General features: G+C 38.3%; 1 protein-coding gene across 3 annotated transcripts in view; it reads right to left on the reverse strand.

Moving 5' to 3' along the window:
- The window catches only part of LOC123758262 (coiled-coil domain-containing protein 93), a 29,555-nt gene extending 8,725 nt beyond the window's left edge, over nucleotides 1-20,830 (reverse strand). Inside the window, exons 1-14 of one of the 3 annotated variants that reach the window (XM_045742431.2) lie at nucleotides 20,610-20,830; nucleotides 18,886-18,999; nucleotides 16,598-16,692; nucleotides 14,920-15,031; nucleotides 10,953-11,108; nucleotides 10,560-10,685; nucleotides 9,308-9,343; nucleotides 8,425-8,481; nucleotides 7,154-7,255; nucleotides 6,567-6,796; nucleotides 5,368-5,481; nucleotides 4,600-4,808; nucleotides 3,555-3,675; nucleotides 1,236-1,320 (exon numbers count right to left, since the gene is read on the reverse strand). In XM_045742431.2, coding sequence (XP_045598387.2) covers nucleotides 1,236-1,320; nucleotides 3,555-3,675; nucleotides 4,600-4,808; nucleotides 5,368-5,481; nucleotides 6,567-6,796; nucleotides 7,154-7,255; nucleotides 8,425-8,481; nucleotides 9,308-9,343; nucleotides 10,560-10,685; nucleotides 10,953-11,108; nucleotides 14,920-15,031; nucleotides 16,598-16,692; nucleotides 18,886-18,999; nucleotides 20,610-20,660 — 1,608 coding nt within the window. In that variant the 5' untranslated portion in view covers nucleotides 20,661-20,830. Of the gene's footprint in view, nucleotides 1-1,235; nucleotides 1,321-3,554; nucleotides 3,676-4,599; nucleotides 4,809-5,367; nucleotides 5,482-6,566; nucleotides 6,797-7,153; nucleotides 7,256-8,424; nucleotides 8,482-9,307; nucleotides 9,344-10,559; nucleotides 10,686-10,952; nucleotides 11,109-11,311; nucleotides 11,460-14,919; nucleotides 15,032-16,597; nucleotides 16,693-18,885; nucleotides 19,000-20,609 lie in introns of those variants that run through there. The other 2 variants (XM_045742432.2, XM_069322565.1) reach the window with 2 other exon arrangements.
- Nucleotides 20,831-22,223: the final 1,393 nt, after the last annotated feature.

Here is a 22,223-nt window from a genome sequence, read left to right on the forward strand (position 1 = left end):
CCCCTGGACAGCTGCACATGGAGCTACTATTTGCCCACATCCGAGTGAAGCACAAGAAGTGCCACAAAAGACCACCAGAAAGACACAACACCTCTCCCACCAATCAAGTGTGAGGGTCCAACAGAACCCTTGCCCAGCCTCCAAGGAAAAAGAGGGAGATAGCCAACCAGGAGGAATCTCATCGCAGATAATAAGCCCAAAAAATAATAAATTAAGTGTTTAGAAGTGGCTAATAGTAATGCTGAGGATGGAAGTTCTAGTAGATCGAATAAGCCCCTTTGTTACGAGGTAAGGCTGGGATAACTGAAAGAATTTAATAAAAAATGTATAATTGTATTATCAAATATAAATTTGGCAGTTTTGTATTTGTTGTTGGCAGAATTGGAATTTGATTTATTTTGGGAACCTCCCAAGCATGAAGTGAATAATTAGCATCTTGATAAATTACTTTATATAATGAATGTGGTAATCTTTCAATGAATAATGACAGCACCATCATCAAAAGAAAAATTTAATCCCTGCATGGCACATAGGACCTTAAAGCACTCAACTGGTGGTACACACACAACACCAAATGCCGTTTTTAGGTATGAAGAACAATTCAAACTCCCGTGGGGGTATATAGGGGCTTACATCCTGTGCCCCAGGACTCCAATAAACTGATGCCCTCTTGAAAAAAATAATCTGCATCCCTCATGGTTGTGAGAGCTTCAGTATTGAGTGAGCAACCAAGGCTGGTGCACGCAGCAGGAGCTCACAACACAGCTGTGCAGGTTGGGGCCACACCACCACCACTTTATAATGAAAATAAGTAACTGCAATTATTTTATGATGACAGTGTCACAGATGATAAAGGTTACAATAAAAAACTATGTACAAGGTTCAGATACTGGTGAACACAATGCTAGTTATGATGTTCACAGCAGGAGGCAGATAGACCTTTCAGAGACAATGAAATAATTATGTAAAAATATCATTGCGGCAACTCCCGCCACACGGCAGGGATGGAGCAGACTGATTGTAACAACTGTTCTGTCAACACCTATTTATTGCCAGACTTCCTTGGCCCATCACTGCCAAAGTATGTCACATACAATATTTTTGGTTTCCCCGTGATCAGGGAATACAGTTTAACAATATCAGTAAGAAAAAAATTGGAGGAGGTGGGGGATTTTTTTTATGTGCACCATGGGATTGTCATATTAAACTAACATGCAGTGTACGAGTTAACTTACCTTTTGTTTATTTTGTCTAATGCCTTCGACTATGGTATCCAACTGTTGGAGATATTCGTCCATGTTAGCGGTGTTGCCCAGAGCCCTGAGGAGCATAGTATCACAGCTTATTGCTCAAGTCAAAGTCAAATCAAGTTACATTTAATCAAATTTACCTAATACTATACATAAAATTTGAAATGCAAATAACCATTCATTCTACATTTCTTAAGATTAGAAGCTTGAATGCCTTAACAGAAGCAGGCGTCTAGGCTTTGTTGCCTGAAATGTAGAAGGCCTTCCTTGGAATGCTTCAATAGCATTCTAATTGTATATTTGGAAACAAATATTGCATAATGTGATTTAAACAGCTGTGTCTAGAATGAAAAACAATAATGTTGCAAACTGGGGTCAGGTTTGCCAAGCTAAGTATCTGTAACTGCCACATGATTTGCATACCAAAATAGCATTTATAACAGCAAAAATTTATGTAGAAATTAGGAAATAATTAATTTTCAGGTACAGTACTATAAAAATGTAGTATTGTACATTTATTTTTGTGAAGCCGACTATTGTAAGCTGTCTCCTAGCAGTGACAGTTTGTAATAATAATAATAATTTATTATACTCGCCTAATTGTGCTTGCAGTTGTTGAGCTTCAGCTCTTTGACAGGCGGGACCAATCACCTGGCAAGCTTAGAATTATGTCGGGGGACAGGCAGCCAAAGTGTATTTGTACATGCTAGGCTTATATTGAGGCCCCCTCCCCTCCCAGGATGCAACCCCACAACAAGCTGACTAACTTACGGTAACCTACTTACTGCTAGGTGAACAGGTGTATTAGGCGATTGGAAATATACCCAACCATTTCTCTGTCGCCCGGGATTTGAACCTGGAAAACTCGCCTGCAATTTGAGAACAAACTCGACTGTACCGGGACTCTTTACCTGGTACACTGTTCTCCTTTTTCTCTGTTCTTATGTTTCCCCCCCCGCCCCCCCCCCCCCCCCATGAAAGTCAGCAAGTGCAGGAATGTCATGTTGACCAGACCGCACACACTAGAATGTGAAGGGACGACGACGTTTCGGTCCGTCCTGGACCATTCTCAAGTCGATCGACTTGAGAATAATAATAATAATAATAATAATAATAATTTTTATTTAGGTAAGGTACATACATAAAGAGATTTTACAAAGTTTGTTGGGTTAATAGATAGAGCTAGTACATACAATGCCTAAAGCCACTATTACGCAAAGCGTTTCGGGCAGAATGGTCCAGGACGGACCGAAACGTCGTCGTCCCTTCACATTCTAGTGTGTGCGGTCTGGTCAACATACTTTAACCACGTTATTGTGACTCATCGCCTGCACAGGAATGTCATCATATGTTGACATTCCCCACAACTTCCATTGTCAACACGTTACTTTTAAATATTTTTCTTGTTCTGCCTATTGCTTCACATGAATATATAAAAGCTTATACTCTTACTTGAAAAATATTTACAGACAAGTGCAAAAAAGGTCAATACATCAAATCCATTTATACAATTTTCCTTCATCCCCCAATGTACAAATTATAATGACCAGATTCACCTTCCAATTTTGTTTACTCTACTAATATTTTCAGCTAAATTGCAAGGAGAGAAATTTTAAAACATTAAATTCTCTATTTTAGTAAATTATCAGACAATTTAATTCACTATTTTAGTAAATTTTCAAAGCTGTCAAATTATTGAACGGATTAAAGAAAAAAAATAGTTTAATATTTGTTGTTGGTCTTGACACCTGGAGCCAGGCACGGGAACCAGTTAGGTTATTTAATGCCAAATGGGAAGACCAAATGCCACATTAGGTTGAACCAATTAGGGCAGTTTAATGTTTCTCATTTAGCCATGATGAGTGATGGGGTCTTACACTTCAACAAGCCTGATGGGAAACAAAATTTACCAGGCACAGCTGTCACTTTGCCCTTAATACTGTATGTGTAAAGTTTTACTGAACTGTTCCTAAACCAAATAGAAATCCAAATCTGATAAAAGTGTGCAGCAAACCCCCACAAAAACTGTATTAATAACAATAACAAATAACCTAAGGCAAGAGTTAATAACAATACATTACTTACACACAGAAATCACAATAGCGTGATGCATCAAATGAACTAATCCACAAGGGCCGTGACGAGGGTTCGAAACTACGTCCGAGAGGATCCCAGATGATTTCCCGGTTGCAATTCTTATACCATGTCGTAGCTCAGTTGATTAAGGCAGCGTCTGGGATCCTCTCTGACATAGGTTTGAACCCTCATCACGGCCCTTGTGGATTTGTTCAATATATTACTTACATTGCCATGTTATCAAGTATTGAATTAAGAAGGGAGAGTTCCTTCTCCATGTACGTGCGAGTGTCTGCGAGTGTGTTGTACATGTTATAGAACTGCTGTGTCTCCCGATGGGTGGCAGCAACTACAACACAAGAATGCAAATATAAAAAATCATTCATTAAGCCGACAGACAACTGGATGCAGTAAGTGTATTGTATTATAAAGTAAGTAAAGTAAAGATGCAGTAAGATGTATAGTATTACAGTACATTAAACATGAATCACTGTAAATATTAAGTAGCAGCTGAAGACGTAAAAGAATTCTCACATTAAGCGCTTAGGATGTTAAGACACTGGTGCAATAGTCTAATTCAACCAAATATAAATGAAGGTCAAAATAAATTATTAGCATCCATTTTTGTAAACTGCATTTACCATACCTATACCTCAAGCTTACACAAGATACAATTATTGATAATTTGATTATCTTTGATTATCCTTAATATGCCATTTAAACAGCTTAAGACCAGTGTACCCCATGATTATTTCTGAAGCCAACCACAGGTGTACTATACTGTACATGTATTCTTTACAAAGAGGGGATTAAAAATCAAACTTGTGTATTCCCTCTCATACAGTCTCAAACAACATACTGTAAGCGTGTTTACCTTGTTAAACTTTCATTACATAATGAGGATAAATGTGGTTTCAGGTCGTAAGACAGCACCTTAATGTTTTGAACTGCATTAGAAATGTACAGCTTTTACACTGCACACGTGTCTTTCAATCTACAATGATATACAGTATTATCCTTTGCTCCCAGCATGTGTGTGCGCACACATGTGCTTCCAGCATGCATGCATGCACACCTGCTCCCATCACACGTGTGCACACCTGCATAGTCCCATTAATATTCACATCACCTACAACAATGATTCTAAACTTTCTTGATATAATACCAATATCTCTAAACTATCCAAAAAACTGCTTGTTTTTTGTAGTAGTAGGAGGCAAATTACAAGTCTCATTCATCCTAAGACTGTGCATCAAAAGACTAAATCACCCACCCTGGTTGTACAATTCTATAAATCTTCGTTGATATTGTGAAAGCTCAGCTCTGCCAGGTACATCATCAATATATCTCTTTAAAGCTTCAACTTGTCTGGTCTTCTTGGCTAACTGACGTCTCATCTTAGCATACTTCTCCTTCTCCACATTGTAGCGTTCTGTCACTTCATCTCCAACATCTATCTCCTTGAGTTGTGTCTGGAGATTACTGAAAATGTGTCAAATATTAACTAGGTAAAACTGGCAGAAAGCACAAAGTAATTCATTGGTTATTAGCATTAAAAAAAGTCATCTTTTGTGAACAACAAGCAAAGAAACGGCATTTATCCTTAACCATAATGAGTTGACTATGCTTCTATCCTCAAATGTACATACCTAAATTGATTCAGTAAAAATATAAAAAAAATTAGTATATAAAGCTGTTGATCTCTATGTTAAAGTAAGGAAAATACCCAAAAACATGGCATCATATACAGTACAGTATATACTCCACCTTTGTGCTGGCCTGGGGATATCTGTGCTACCAATTAACATCATATAATATTCATTAAAATTTATTCAACAAATTATATATGCCATACTGTATACATATGTGTGAAGTTAAAGCTCTTGTATGTGAAAACAAATATAATATAAAAAACAAATATCTTCTTTTGTTGGCCTGGAAAGTGTGTACTATAAATCAAGAGTTAACTTACAGAGCAAGCCAACAATTAAGGGTAAATGCTCATATTCTCATCTCATCACATCTAAAAGCTATACTGTACCTGATTTCCTTCTTCATCTTTTCAGACTCCCTGCGGCATCCATCTTTAAATTCGGTTTCTTTCTTCCTGGCTTTTTCATTTTCTTCAACTAGGTGTGATAATCTTTTCACAACTCTGAAGGAAAACAAAAATCACTTATGTTTGTTGATAATCTAAGCTACACATTATATATAATTGTTTACATACATCAATATATTTTGAAACTACAGTACTGTAGTACAAATGTACGAACACACAGGAGTTGTCGCCTGAGGTAAGGTGCCACCCTGGGCGAGGTGATGTCACACCGCCTCGACCTCGGTACACTCAACCCGCATGATTATGACTAACTTCTTTGTCATGGCTCTTAGGATCATACAAGATAGTACCATCACAGTATGCAGGCAATGAGTCACAATAATGTGGCTAAAGTATGTTGACCAGACCACACACTAGAAGGTGAAGGGACGATGACGTTTCGGTCCGTCCTGGACCACTCGCACTCCTGGACCTGGACCACATTCACAATCGACTTGAGAATGGTCCAGGACGGACCGAAACGTTGTCGTCCCTTCACCTTCTAGTGTGTGGTCTGGTCAACACCATCACAGTATCATCAAAGTAGCATCATCATCATCATACTTAATTTTCAATTTTGAAGCAGTGAGGTAGCAACACCTCAGAAGAAAACAGAGGAGCAACACAGCACTGGGAAAGAAAGGTACTTTAAGAGAGACATCTCATTCATCATATATTCTACACAAACCAGTATCACACATTAGCAAAACATCCACATCAGTACACTACCACTTCATACAGCTATACTGCTTCCTGTGATTTATTACAAATGTTAAATAATCATTTATGTATATTATGGGGGTGCATCCTGGGCAGGGTCAGTAATTCGACCTTGGTGGTGGGGAGAGGGGGTGCTCAATATAAGCCTAACGTGTATGAACACACACTGGTTTCCTGACCCATGACACAATGAATTATGAATTATTATTATTCAACATTTTGTCTTATGCTTCCTTCACGCCCTTAAATGCCATATACACTTCCTAATCTTTCACATTCCTAATATTCATTAGCTCTCGCCCAAGGAAATACCTGATCAACACAACCTCCTCCACTATGTGCCCACTTCAGTACAGGATTGCCATTTGATTACAGCAAATATAATACAGTACTGTGCTGTGTTCTAATAAATCTCAACCTACTGTTTATTTTCACTCGAGTCCACAATGCCCAGTTCAACATTTTTTGCTTCAAGTTCTTTTCTTTCTTGTATAATTTCTTGTAATCTTAATTTCATTGCTTCAACCTTGGCTACTTGAGCAGCTTGCGTAGCTTCCACTTCTGACAACTGTGAGGATAAAGATGCACGCTGCTTCTCAAGTGAGGCCACCATACGAGCCTGAGAGGAAGCACTATCTCCAAGGATTTCCTCCTGAAAGCAAAAAGGCATAATGACAGTATCCAGTCAGTGCAATATCAATACATAGCATGTTCAATACTCACGAGTTTATACAAGTATAGTTCATTCTCAATCCTACATGGTAATTGGTTCTTAGAAAACGTCCATATAAAAAAACGGTATTTTGTTTAAGGATCTTATGGACTACTTGTATCTCTCTTCTAATAATACTTTAATCACATTTTCTAATATTTTCATAGTATGCAACATATTTAACAGCAGTTAGTTCAATGGCAAATTTTTATCAAATTTGATGTGAATTCACTTGCTCACCATAAGTTACCTATCTGAACTAACTTTGCGGAGTAACTGGAAATAAGAAAAACTTACCGTTATTTGTTGTTGAAGGTGTGAATAGTGTTGAGAGGTGGCAGCAATCTCCTGTACCCTGGCACTGACAATGTTGCCCACATGTTGAGCACTTAGCTTGCCCTGTAAATGTATAATCATTACAATCAATCAAGTCTTGAAAGTCACAGGAGGCCTGGTCAACGACCGGGCCGCGGGGACGCTAAGCCCCGGAAGCACCTCAAGGTAACCTCAAGGTAAGGTAACCACACCAATCATTTTAGTGCCAAACTAACAGTGACCTAAAAGTTCTATGCTGGAGTATACAGTGTGTGTGATCACAATATATAACAGAATATGCTGCACTTCACTGCAAGGTGATTTTTGTCTAAATTAAAAAGACAGCTTTTTAATGTATATTATGTTCCATCAATACTATTTAAATGGATTTTAAGTATTACATGAGGTAATTATTTTTGTTTTAAACTTTGCCTTTTGTAAATATATGTACAGCAACGTGTTGGATTTGTACACTAATCATAAAATTAGATCAAATGTTTCTAGACCAATAGTTTTCAAACTTTATAGATAATATTCCTTTGTTTGTCTTTGTAGATGATATGAAGGAGGCTCAGAAAAATATTTAACATGCAATAGAAAACTTCACCAAATATGTGCCACTCAATTGAACCCAGAGGAAATCTGTTGTGGAATGTCAAATATAGTGTCATCTCCTCACACCGATGGTATGGAATAATATTTTTGGCTCGGGGTTAAGCCCTGGAACCAGTAGATCATTCAGTGCTCTAACACTGATGGATTCCTACTTATCTATGGCCAAACACATTAATTTGTGGTTTGATATTCTCACATTCTACAAACTTTCAGTGATTATATGTAAATTTTAAAATATATTTAACTTCTTTCTATCATTTAGGCCTCCATTTTATCTTTCAATCTGGGCTTGTATTACTGCTATAAAAAGATCATTGTGTACTATGGCATCTTTAGCGACCATCACACTTTTACCACCAATTGTGTTAGAAACTACCAATTATACTCGTCTTCCTAAATCTATCTTCCCTTTTAAAAGGTTCTCTCTATTATCTGTGAAATATTCATACATCTTACCCCCCTTGGCAATTCTTATGTTTTCAAAAATATATATATATATTTTTTAACACCTTGTAATGAGGTTAAAAAGCAACAGCATTTATCCCACTTTCATTAACATTTTAATAAAGTTACATAAACAAGCATTTTGCAAGAACAAAATTATGGAAAAACTTAGTAGGGACACAAGATGCACTCACCTCCACGGCCTCGGCAACATCCATGCTTTGCATCAGCTCCTCCACTTCTGCCATCTGCTATTAGTCAACACATTCAATAAGAATACTATACAACAACAAGGTAGTAGTCTATTGTTATCCAAAATTCTCTAAATGGTGTAATCGAGATTAATCACTACAAAACACACCGAGTTTCTTCTTATGAGCGTAAGGTGTTATAATTGGTTTATCATTTTCGAGGCCACGGAGACTTATCAACATTTTCCTACCCGATGGAAAGGTCGACTACTTGGTCACCCAACCACTCACTGGCTAGCATTTCGGGCAGTATACTTTGATATTATTCATCAGTAAATAAAATAAAAGCTATATAATTTTTATGATATACTGTACCTTAATATATTAAGCATGATAATTCTAAAACATACTTCGCTTCTATAAAACAAGTCTAATAAAATACTGTATGTCAGTGGGAACCCTAGAGTAAAAGCATGATAGTGTAAAATATAACAAATGAAGTCAACATTAATGAAATTGTGTGTAAAGAAATAAAAGTGAGAACAGGAGATGTTGTGTAATCAAGGTACACACAGGAAGGATGGCTAAATAAGCAAATGGAGTCAAAATGCTTACACGACAGCAGCAGCTAATGCAGGAAGGATGCACTACACTTAAAAAATAAATATACTTCACATATTCTTTAGTTCCAAAATGATTCTCATGTATTAGAAAAAACACCAACAAATATTAATAATGTAACCAACTAAAATTTGCAATAAATCTGGACAATATAGTCCAGGATAACTGGTTTTATTATAAATACAAAAACAGAGGGACAGAAGCATAGCATCAAAGGTAAACTATAAATCACTACTCAGCACTAAAACCAGAAGGTATACAGCACCTCACTCCTGCCAGTATCAGCTTCATCTTCGTCTCTCTGCGTGCAAGGGAGAAAAATATCTTTTACGAGGTCCAGTAATTAAACAATGTATCTGACACTATATAGGGTCGATACAATGTTTATGTATGTATATGCTTATGTGTATGCCTGTGCATGTATAAGTGCATATTTATAAAATGCAGCTGAAATTTTTTTTTTTACAACCCCATTAAAATTCTCAGTCCAGACATCTCTTGAGCATTTAATCCAACTTAGAACATGCTAATATTGTACAAGTTTAACTACTTTTTTTTTTTTTTTTACATAAATTTTCTTGAGAAAATCAGGAGGATCTGAACCTATGCTTTTGGTACTCTCATGCAAACAATGAAGACCACTACAACACGACATTGTCAAAAGCAGTACAACCCGAGACTCGACTAAATCTAGGGTTCCCGAGGCTTACACTGAAGCCTAACCAGGGTATCACACACTGCGCCCCATGCACTCCGGCTTGTAGTCTAGGAATTGTACCTCCTACGCTTCTCTTCAAATACACAAAGAAATCAGGAAGCTTCAGTAACCTTAGAGGATTCAGTTGAATCCCAGGTTGTATTGCTTTTGACCATGTCATGGTGTAGTGGTTTAACGTGTTTGCTTGGGAATAGTCAGAGAGCACAGGTTCAAATCCTCCTAATGGTTCCTAACAATTTTCTCACCGATACGTCATATTAATGTGATTTCTTTGTGCATTTCTTGACAAATTTATGACAATTTATGACATTTATTTATGATATTATTTATGACAAATTTATATATATATAGCTATAGCTAATAAGAAATACAAATTTGATAATTGCCAAGACGGACATGATAAATCAATCAAGTGGCAAGGTGAGTGATACATACGGTACCAGGAAGCAGATATATTATTGTGATCAACCTTATCTGCAGACATCTCTAACATATATAAAATGTCTATGATTGATTGATTGATGAAGATTAAGCCACCACAAGAGGTGGCACAGACATGAGTAACCCGTAGGTGGTAGATGTATGGAGTGAATGTGGTCTTTGGTCGTGTAGCATTTTGAAACGTGTCTGGGCATGAAAATGTCAATAGATTTCAATGCAAATAATGTTTATCAATGCATCATATTAGTATATTCTTTGTAAGTTAAAGAGCTTTATATCATCCTTATCAGCAATTAATATAAATATTTACCCTAAAAATATATATTGAATTCTTTGAAAACCTGAATTGTATATTTACCTTGCTCCCAAATCCTGCATTATTCAGCTGTCCATACTCCAATAGCGTAGTCTGTACACGCATGCTTGGTGATTCCAGTGGGGTTGATGCTTTCCTTCGCCACCTCCGCTTTGGACCATATGCCGACTAAAACGAACAGTGAAATCACAAGAACTTTATTTATATGTCAGAAAACATTAGGACTACATGATGGTGTTTAACTAGAATCTTCAACTAGAATGTTAGCGTTATAACCAATGTTTTATGTAGAATGAATATTCATGAACTGGCTACTTCATTCTTACTTTTTGCATTATAATCAACCAATATATAATTACAGTCCTGTACTGTTAATTACACATCAAAATGCAGTGTTGTACATGGCACACAGAACTAGTCCCCCCAAATACAAACTTGAACTGCAGATAATGTCTGGGTAGCTTTGACTAAGGACTCCTTTAACTTTTCTTCTCGAGGAGTAGAGTAGTAATGACGAAACTGGAGAAGAGAAAAGTTCCGAGTCTCGTCGCCAAATTCTTCCCTCGTTTCAAGTGCCTTTTTCACGAGCCACTGAGAAAGAGAGAATTGCTCATACATAAAGCAAAACAGAATTATGAAAAATATAGAAAACATGAATATATTTACGAACATATTTATTATATTTACGAATTTACGAGCAACAGGGTAAGACTTGAGAATGTGGCAAGACCTAAAAATTATGCTGAATTAGTAACATCACAAGCCAGAGACCTTTATTTGATATCATTACATACCTTTACTGTAGTTACATTGTACAACATTCATTAAATCTTTAGCCTTCTTTCACTATATCATTCACTTTTTTCTCTGGTTTGATGACTTTCCGGCCAATGAGTGAGAAATGCAGTACAGGTATTGATAAGAACATTAAAGAATGAGAACTTTGCAAATAGTGTGTATGTCATTCTGAAAGATGGAAATGTTGCAAAAATGTTAATGTTTTTCATATACTATAAACATATCTGAAGAGCCTTCCTAAATAATAAGCATAAATTTTCCTTACAAAGGTTTTACTGCACTGCTGCTTTACAATAATATGAATACATATACAATTGCATTTGCATTATACACACAACTTAACTAATAGGACACAGCAGTAAAAGTATATGGCCACAAATGCCTCATATATGCTTATGGTTAAATCAAATTTTAAGTTTTCAATTGCTATATACACAAGAAAGGTATGCTATATACCTTTCTCAGAGCCTAACCTCAAACAGCACTTTTTTTTTTTTTTTACCTCACAATTAACCCACTTTCTACTCTCATAGGGAAGGCAAGCATTGGCCTGGAATAAATAAGAGCAATGCAGTTAAAGGAGATTAAGATATTCCAAAGACACCCCCCATCTACACACTACATAGAGAAGCAACACATACACTCTGCACCATCACACACCAGTAAAACATTAACAGCAACCCCACTTCCCTCACCTGGTGCTTCACACAGCTATATTTCAAGTACAAACCATAAACTGTCTTTTAAAAATGTCAAACATTCACTCGCTTGGACACATTCCGTTTAGACTCATTCCCGACCACTCTTGTGCGCTGTTCACATGCCACATTACCTCACTCTCTCACTCATTGTCTATATCATCTTTTCTCCTACATACAAGTTACCCCTGAACTCATTGTCATTCTATTATGTACACCCATTCATTAAGTATGACAAAACAAACACTAAACTCTCCATACTCTAGATGTTCACAATTTCTGCATGCCACCATTCCACATTTTCATTTCTATCACTTCTAACACTCCAAATGTATTCAACTCTCTTTAATGCTACAATAATTGTGTTTGGTACTGTAGTGTTAATAAACACTAAAATAATGAGGAAGAAACATTATATTCATTAAACTGCATTATGAAACCTTAACAGCCATGTCTATACACGCATACTATTTATTTTTTAAAACGATATGATTACTGTATTCTTGGTTCTAAAATTCCTGCATGAAATCAGGAGTTAACCCTTCCACTGCGCAACACGGCTGGGGTTGATCTCACTAATTATCTGTAACCTGTGCAACATGGCTGGGAAAGTTTTAAAAGTACTAAATCAAATTTAAAAGTTCCACTGGTACATGGGACTCACGTACGCATCCTCTCACCTCCAGTAAGCAGAGGCCATCATGGGGGATAAAACTGTGGGCCATATTTGTGTGAAACTGTGTGCGACTCTCCTGGGTACGAGAGTCTCAGTACTAAAAGGGCAACCATGAATATCACAAGCAGCAGCAGCAGCAGCTCACCACTGACACACAGTATGTGCCCACAACACCACTTAATAATGATGAAATAAGGACAGTAACTGCGAATTGCTTAATGACGATAGTGTCACAGAAGATCCTGATTGTAATAAAAACAATGCACAAGGTTCAGATGTCAGTAAGCCCAAATGCAGGTTATGATGTTCACAGCATGAGGCAAGACATCCACAGCACAAGAATTGACAGAGCAGATAAGGATAAATTATGTAACACGGGTTGGTACTCTCACAAGGAGACAGGTGAAAACTGAGTACCTAAATGAGTCAGAGACATTAAAAAACCTTTTCATTGTCAGTAGTTAATAGATAGAACGTATTAGGAAGTGATGTGGTAGAGACAGACTCCATACACAGTTTCACATGTAGATGTGATATAAGAGCTCGATAAGCTAAGGAACTTGTACACCAGTAGACTGATAGTCGAGAGGCAGGACCAAAGAGCTAAAGCTCAATCCCCACAAGCACAACTAGACAAATACAACTACGCGAGCACACAGCTATAGTTTGACACATCTACACATCATGAAATGGGACTTCAATGTTTCTTTAGAAAATAAACTTGTGGAAAATAAATCATATTAAGGATTCAGTGACCAGGATTCTGATAATAGCAGTATTGTGGCTAGAGTTAGCAAAGTACCTCATAATATATTGAGAGGTATTTTCGCTGTTGGGTGGCATCAGTAACCGACTAGCATGTGCTCATTGAGAAAAGAAAGAACTTTTTTAGTGTCAGAGTGGTTGACAAATGGAATGCAATAGGGAGTGATGTGGTGGAAGCTGACTCCATACACAGTTTCAAGTGTAGATATGATAGAGCCCAATAGGCTCAGGAACCTGTACATGGTAGACGGTTGGAACAAGTTAGGGGAGAAGGTGGTGGAGGCCAAGACCGTCAGTAGTTTCAAAGCGTTATATGACAAAGAGTGCTGGGAAGACGGGACACCACGAGCGTAGCTCTCATCCTGTAACTACACTTAGGTAATTACCTGTTGATCGACGGTTGAGAGGCGGGAGCAAAGAGCTAAAGCTCAACCCCCCGCAAGCACAACTAGGTGAGTACATGTTAGTTGCTTAGTATCACAAGATTACCAAACCCACCAGAACTGCTTGCATAAAAATGCAGTTGTTATATATAACATGTGCATAAAATGTAATAACAGTAAAAATAGTACGTTTCATTGTTCAAAGAAAATAATATTGTGTGCATATAATATAATATTGTGACATGAATATATCTGTGTATTTTACAAGTTCTGTGATCCAAACAACATTAACAACCCAATGCATCATTGCACTAGAAAAACCAAGATAAAAGCATTAAAAATACCAAGAAAACATAATATATTTAATGAGTGCAGTTACAACTTCATGCAAAAGATTGAATGAAGATTGAAAGAAGTTGCTAGGTTGAACTCTGAGAACTGGGTATGAGATTATTACACCTACCCGAACTACTTAGTGGTTTGCACAAGTGCATGAAAATGTAGTTATATACATAAAGTGTGCTTACAGCATAATAACAGGAATACAGTATGTTTTACTGTTCCAAGAATATAAAATGAGGTGCATATTTGTGAATTCTAATGTTCTATACATTTCATCATGTAAATTTCTCAAATGATACACTAAATGCAACTACTAGAAAAAAAAAATTAAATCACACACACATTGAAATAAATATGAAATAATATCTCTGAGGCAATTCCCACTCCACACCTGGCCCTAGGTGACCTTCATGGAACGATCGCTTTATGAATGCTCACGAATCATGGAATCATGACATCGAAGAGATTTCTTTGCATCCCCCATGGTCAAAATAGTAAAAATCAAATTTCTTACTTTTCCCAGTGATCAGCGAATGCATTTTAACAATATTAGAGAGAAAAAATGTATTAATTATTTCTCACTCACTAGTCATAATCTCATAAATAGGGATGCAGCCCCACTTAAGGCACTACGGGCTCACCATAGCCCGTGTTGCCTGGAACTTTTTGCTCCGGGTAGCCAATCTTTAACAACAACAAGAAGCAGCCCCACGGGTTAAACAAAGTGACATTTTATGTACCTGAATTACTGGAAAAATGTGTATAGCATCAAGTCCCTGGATCTGGTGAGGCTCTAACTGATGTGGACACTTCATGGACCGCAAGACCCGCACAATTCTCTCCGTTAATGCTCTGCAAAGTGGATTGGCCTTATACTTCAAATGGCGCTCTTCAGTATAAGCATATACAATAGATACAAAATGTAACAAAATTGTTAAAATTACTTGTACATTATATTTATGGCACAGTATTTACATACCCATTAACAGAACATTTCATAACATTTATGAAAAATATCACAGGACCTACACATTCAAGATTTATGAGGGTTATTTATTAAAAAAAGTCAACAAACAATATGTTCTAATGGACCTAAAACTGCTTACCAGGAGGGAACCTGAAAAACAATTGTTTCAAAAGTAAAATAATGACGCTTTCTATTTGGTTATTTCATTACCAAACTTTTGCTAGCATTCTGCTGAACGTACATATAGTCCTTAGTTTTAACCATACACCACTTACCATAATTCGTAAGTACAGTATATCTCAAGAAGTACAGTAATGGGAGTGAAAATTAACAGATATTCACCGACTGATTATCCACAATTAGAGGGCTTGATGAAGAAAGTGGTAGCGAGTACCATGCTGTCAAGAGGAATACTGATGTATTCAGACACTATTACATTTTGCTCAGATGAATCTTACATCTTTGAATGAAATCTTACATCTATACATTACAAATGAATATTACATCTTTTGGGTAAATGAAGGATTGCCGACCCATTCTACAAACGCTGGAAATTTTAGAAGTCTATTTAGAAGCCAGTTCACCAGTGTGAACTGACAATTCTGCTTCTAGGTCTGATAGGATGTGAAGGTTTTCATCAACCTCATTTTTTGGGGACGGATATTCGACATCATTTGTCTCTGGTAGTACAAATTTTTCATCCTCAGATTCCAAAGAGACATTGCACATGTGTGGTGCAGTGATATTTAAATTTAGCATCGGTAGTGTTGTCGAGTGCTCCCTGTGTGACGTGCTGCTTTTTTAAGAAGGTATGAAACCTTCTATTTACGGTTTTGTGCTACATGTTGTATTGCATATGTGGTATAAACATTCTTGTTCAACAATATCATACAATATATAATTGGTTTTATTTGAATACGTCATGGAGCACTACAAGGCGAGGTAAGGAGAGATTCTGCAGATGGAGATCTGAGGTCTACTGTTATATGATGGTTGCCTATAGTATTTTATAGGGCAGTAGCCAGGATAGGTGTCAAGACGAGACACTGAGGGGAAGAAATTAACAGGGGAAAGCGCCAAGCCATTACGTCTATGTAGCACTTGGAAGGGGTCAGGATAAGGATTTGGGATGGGACAGGAAGAAAGAATGGTGCCTAACCACTTAGACGGTCAGGGATTGAACGCTGACCCGAATGAACCGAGACCGTCGCCCTACCATCCAGTCCAAGACAAGACTCACTAAGCATAGTGCTATTCATGTAGCCATAAATAGGTACAGTAATAACATATTGGTAATAATACACAGTGCACAATATTGTTTACTAATACTTATGTTGTACCTAACACTGTATGTATCTATACAATAATATATTTATAATGTTGTATAATGATACTAATGATATATCTTCTAGATAAGTAACAACCATTGTGAATATGTATCTCTCACTTACATTTTCTGACCAATGGTAAGGTTTTCATGAAAAAGCAAATCTATGTCAACATCAAAGTTACATGTCTCTATACACCACGTCATTCCACCAACTATCTGAAAGGAAAAGTAGAATATTTAAATTAGATATCACCATCATGTAGATTATTTCTAAACATTCCAGTGACTATCTTTACTACATTTTGTTTAAACATATAATAGGAGATATTTTTTCAAGCACTTATAAAGATTGGGTATAAAGTAGTTTACTTTTTTAAAATTAATGTCTATTTCTACCAGCCTTATACAGAACCATTTAACTATTATTGGACCAAACATTACTATGAATAACATACAGTCCTCATATGGAAATGGTATCGTCTAAACACCCTTTATTTTCAAGTTCAGTATCAAGTATACACATTAACATACATTGGTTCTTGACCTCTGGTGTAATTTACCTTCACCGGCCCTCAATAATTCTGCTTTGACAAGATGAATCATGTAAAAAAAAATAGGTAGAGAATACATATGTATAATATTTTATGCACTTATTTACTGCCCAAAGTTTATTTGATTTACTTTTTTTTTTTTAATATATATATACAAGAGTTCTTACATTCTTGTACAGCCACTAGTATGCGTAGCGTTTCAGACAAGTTCTTAATCCTATGTTCTCTGGAATATGACCCCAGGAAAAATAGGTTAACAACCAAGTACCCATTTTATTGTCGAGTTAAACAGAGGCTACAGTTAAGTATTTGTGCCCAGTTAATCCTCCCCGGCCAGGATATGAAATCAGGAGAAAGCGCTCGCGAAACGCCAGGCGAGTGTCTTAACCACTACACGATGGGGGACGGCAAATTTGCATGTAATTTACAATTACATACAATAACCCCACATATCACCAATGACCCCATACTATTTATGTTCACTGCATCCCTCATAAATTGCAATATCTGTTCCTCTGAATAACCTTAGGAGCAATAACAACATTTCTGCCTCACAGATGCTTCTCTCATTACTCTCATACATGGAGTGTGATATACGCGTCATCATTTCATAATCAACATAATCCGCCTGTGCTCCTAAACCATCATACTATACAAGTTCACATTAAGCCAACTCAACTTCATGAAACCACACGTCTTGCCTAACCAACAGGCAAGAAGTGCCGCCCATCAACAGAAGTCACCAAAACTATACAAGAAGTAAAGGAGGTATTATAGTCAGTAGTTTTAGTAGGCCTGGCAGGGCAGGTGAGCGTGCAGGTGAGCGCTCGGCGACACTAAATGTGTATACTCGTTTCAGTTTTCTCACCTTAATTCTCGTGCTACATCGCTCATTTTGGTATCAGTGTTCACAATAGAATTCCCTACAGGTATATATACACATATAAGGTCCAAAAGCCAAGCTTGACTCCTCACAGCAAAGCCTAAATTCGGGAAAAGTTACCCGTGAGCGCACAAAATCGGTAAAATGTGCATACTCGTTTCAGGTTTCTAACCTTTATTCTCGTGCTACGTCGTTCGTTTTGGTATCAATGTGTTCGCAATTAAATTCCCTGCAGGTGTATATGCATATATTGTCTAAAAGCCCAGCGTGACTCCCTTAGCAAAGCCTAAAGTTACCCATGAACGAGCACCAATTATCACACCCGCAACCTAATGTGTATACTCGTTCAGTTTGATAACATCAATTTTCGTGTTACATTGCTCGTTTTGTATCAAATTGTTCATAATATATTGGCTTGTATTTTAAAACTAGTCCCATAATAAGAGAGCAATAACTGGAATTTTAACATATTTTAATTTTGGACGCTCATCATCACAAAATTATTTATATCTTTCCAGTGTTCTGGCATAAAATTTCGTGTTACATCTTTAATTTTAGTATCAAATTGTCTGCAATGTAAAGGTGTGCATTTTAAAACTAGTCCCTTAATAATAGCACAATAAATAGAATTTTAACAAATATTTTAAAATTTTGACCAAAAACATATTTATAATCTTTCAAGTGTTCTGACATCAAGTTTTGTGTTACATCTTTCATGTTTATGTCAAATTGTGCGCACTCTAAAGGCGCTCATTTTGAAACTATGCAGAAGTCGATCGGATAGAAAATGAATTTTATACAAATATTTTTTTGTATTGGATGCAAGCAGTGTCCAAAGCTAGGACACAAGAGAAAAAAAGTGGACACGAGGGGTGTTCAAAGAGAGCGATAGTGTTAAATAATGATATGCCATTGAACTTGTATACCATAGTGAAAAAAGTAAGCTTCAGTTATTGCAAATAATAAGCTACCAACCTTGTCAAAGGGCGACAGCCCCTTGATACGAGCTCGGAAGTAGCCGGCAGCTACAAGAAGCTCAATAATCTCAGAAAGTTTAACTCCCTGGTCCTCATCCTCCCGGACATCCACCTAGCGGGTGCACGAGACCAATGTCCATGAAAGAGTGAATTCAGTGAACAGCTTTGAAACACAATTTTCATAATTTTCTTACTAATTATTTTCATTATATAATGAACCAGTAATGGGAACACGTCCTAAATAATTTAGGGATATATTTAAATCATACATAAGCATACTGCACATAGCTCATTTTCCAAGTGTTAAAACTTTACTTTGTATCAAGATGGATTATATTATGCTAGGTCCCATTAGATAGGGTTCAAATGGATAGGTTTTGTAATCAAAATCAATTAGTAAACTGCATTATGTACAGAAGAAGAACCATGTACAGTGCAGTGGGAAGGAATATGTACACTGTAGCAATAATAACAGACTATAGTCAGAGTACACTTATACAATAACACACAATAGTACTTAATTCTCTCACAAAGTACCCCAGGGGGCACCACCACCTGAAGTTGTCCAGTACCCCAGGGCACCACCACCTGAAGCTGTCAAATACCCCAGGGCATCACCACCTGATGCTGTCGAATACCCAAGGACACCACCACCTGAAGCTGTCCAGTACTCCAGACCACCACCACCTGAAGCTGTCAAGTACCCCAGGGGACCACCACCACCACCTGAAGCTGTCAAGTACCCCAGGGGACCACCACCACCAGAAGCTGTTCAGCACCCCAGGGCACCACCACCTGAAGCTGTCCAGTACCCCCAGGGCACCACAACCACCACCTGAAGCTGTCCAGTACCCCAGGGCACCACCACCACCTGAAGCTGTCCAGTACCTCAGGGCATATCACCACCACCACCTGAAGCTGTCAAATACCCCAGGGCACCACCACCTGAAGCTGTCCAGTACCCCAGGGCATCACCACCACCACCTGAAGCTGTCCAGTACCCCAGGGCATATCACCACCCCCACCTGAAGCTGTCAAATACCCCAGGGCACCACCATCACCTGAAGCTGTCCAGTACCCCAGGACACCACCACCACCTGAAGCTGTCCAGTACCCCAGGGGACCACCACCACCTGAAGCTGTCCAGTACCCCAAGGCACCACCACCACCTGAAGCTGTCCAGTACCCCAGGACACCACCACCACCTGAAGCTGTCCAGTACCCCCAGGGCACCACCACCACCTGAAGCTGTCCAGTACCCCAGGTCACCACCACCACCTGAAGCTGTCCAGTACCCCAGGACACCACCACCACCTGAAGCTGTCCAGTACCCCAGGTCACCACCACCACCTGAAGCTGTCCAGTACCCCAGGTCACCACCACCACCTGAAGCTGTCCAGTACCCCAGGGCACCACCACCACCTGAAGCTGTCCAGTACCCCAGGGCACCACCACCACCTAAAGCTGTCCAGTACCCCAGGGCACCACCACCACCTGAAGCTGTCCAGTACCCTAGGGCACCACCACCACCTGAAGCTGTCCAGTATCCCAGGACACCACCACCACCTGAAGCTGTCCAGTACCCTAGGGCACCACCACCACCTGAAGCTGTCCAGTATCCCAGGACACCACCACCACCTGAAGCTGTTCAGTATCCCAGGTCACCACCACCACCTGAAGCTGTCAAGTACCCCCAGGGCACCCAGGGCGCCCAGGACGCACCTGTCCTTCCCTGGCGCCGTGTGCCCGAGGCGGGTCTTCAGTGGAGAGCATCCTGGTGTTACTCTCCCACCTGGCCGCACCACCTTCCCTGTGGTGGCTTGAGGTGGTCGTCAGCGGTGGTGCCTCCCCCCAGCTGGTGGTGTTGTTGTTGTGAGGAGGGGGGCGGGCCAGCTGGTGGGCCGCCGCCAGGAGCCGCCACTCGCCCCCATCAGCCCCTCACGGCTGGGGTTGCCAGTGAACCTTAACACTCAACTTGCCCTGCCATCTACCGGTTGAAAGCTAGACATCTGCCAACGTAAATAATAGTCAATAACGCTCGATTTTCTTGATTGAATATATATGTTTTGTTGTATATCATAATTCATAATTTAATAATTTATTGTGTCGGGGACAGACAGGCAGTATATATACATGTTAGGTGCATATAGAGACTCTCTCCCATTCAGGATAAAGCCCCCCCCCCACAACAAATTAAGTCGGGCATATGTATCTATATTTACTACTATAGGTGAACAGAGGCAGTAGGTGACAAGAAACGCGGCAAGCAAATTATGTCATGCCCGGGATTCAAATCTGGAATTCCCGATTGTGAAGCGAGAAATAACCCGACTGTACTCCCAGGTTAGTGGCTTTGCAAGAATGAAAGAACATCAATATTATGTACTCTTACAACCCAATATGGTTTTTTTTGCATGTAAATAAATAACAAATAAATAAGTAAATTAAATAGTTAAAAAAGATTAACTTATTTAGCTAAGCTAAGAAAATCCTTGCATAAAAATTGAAGACATATTTTTAAGTAAAATTATAAGAATATATATAAGTATAAAGTATGAAGATTTTAAGTCCCAATAATTTAGTTAAAGTATCATAACCAGACCACACGCTAGAAGGTGAAGGGACGACGACATTTCAGTCCGTCCTAGTCCATTTTCAAGTCGATGGACTTGAAAATAGTCCAGGACGGACCGAAACGTCGTCGTCCCTTCACCTTCTAGTGTGTGGTCTGGTCATTACATAAATGTTTTTCAACACGGGAGACATCTCCTGTCACGCAGGGTGCAGTCGCACCTCCACAGATCATCTATTTATACTGGTAATGGCTCAAAAGGGCCTCTTACTGGCTATTCATGCCCGTGCCACCTTTTGGGTGGCTTAATCTTCATCAATCAATGTTTTTCAAAACACATGATAAATAAAATATAGTAAACAATTTGATATATTTATGTACATAAGCTGCCTGTTCCTGATAAAACGCATTATATAGTGAACATATTTGATAAACAAATTCACAAGGGCCATAATAAGGAGTTGAACGATCCCAGACGCGTCGATTCGACAGTGCCACTACATGGTAAACCCTCATCACGGCCCTTATGGATTTGTTCATTTGATGCATCACGCTATTGTGATTTCTGTGTTTATCTGATTTATGACTTATTTGTGAAGTGACTTACTCAATATCTAACATATGCAAGGTTAGCAGAAAGGGTAATGTCTGAATTTGAACTTTGTTATTGTTTTGATTGCTGATTTATGTTTTTACGTTGCAGATTAACGCTACGACACAGTCTCAAATAATTATCCAGAAATGATAATATTACTGATATACAT

Source organism: Procambarus clarkii, chromosome 11 (genome assembly GCF_040958095.1).
Source record: "Procambarus clarkii isolate CNS0578487 chromosome 11, FALCON_Pclarkii_2.0, whole genome shotgun sequence".
NCBI lineage: Eukaryota > Metazoa > Arthropoda > Malacostraca > Decapoda > Cambaridae > Procambarus > Procambarus clarkii.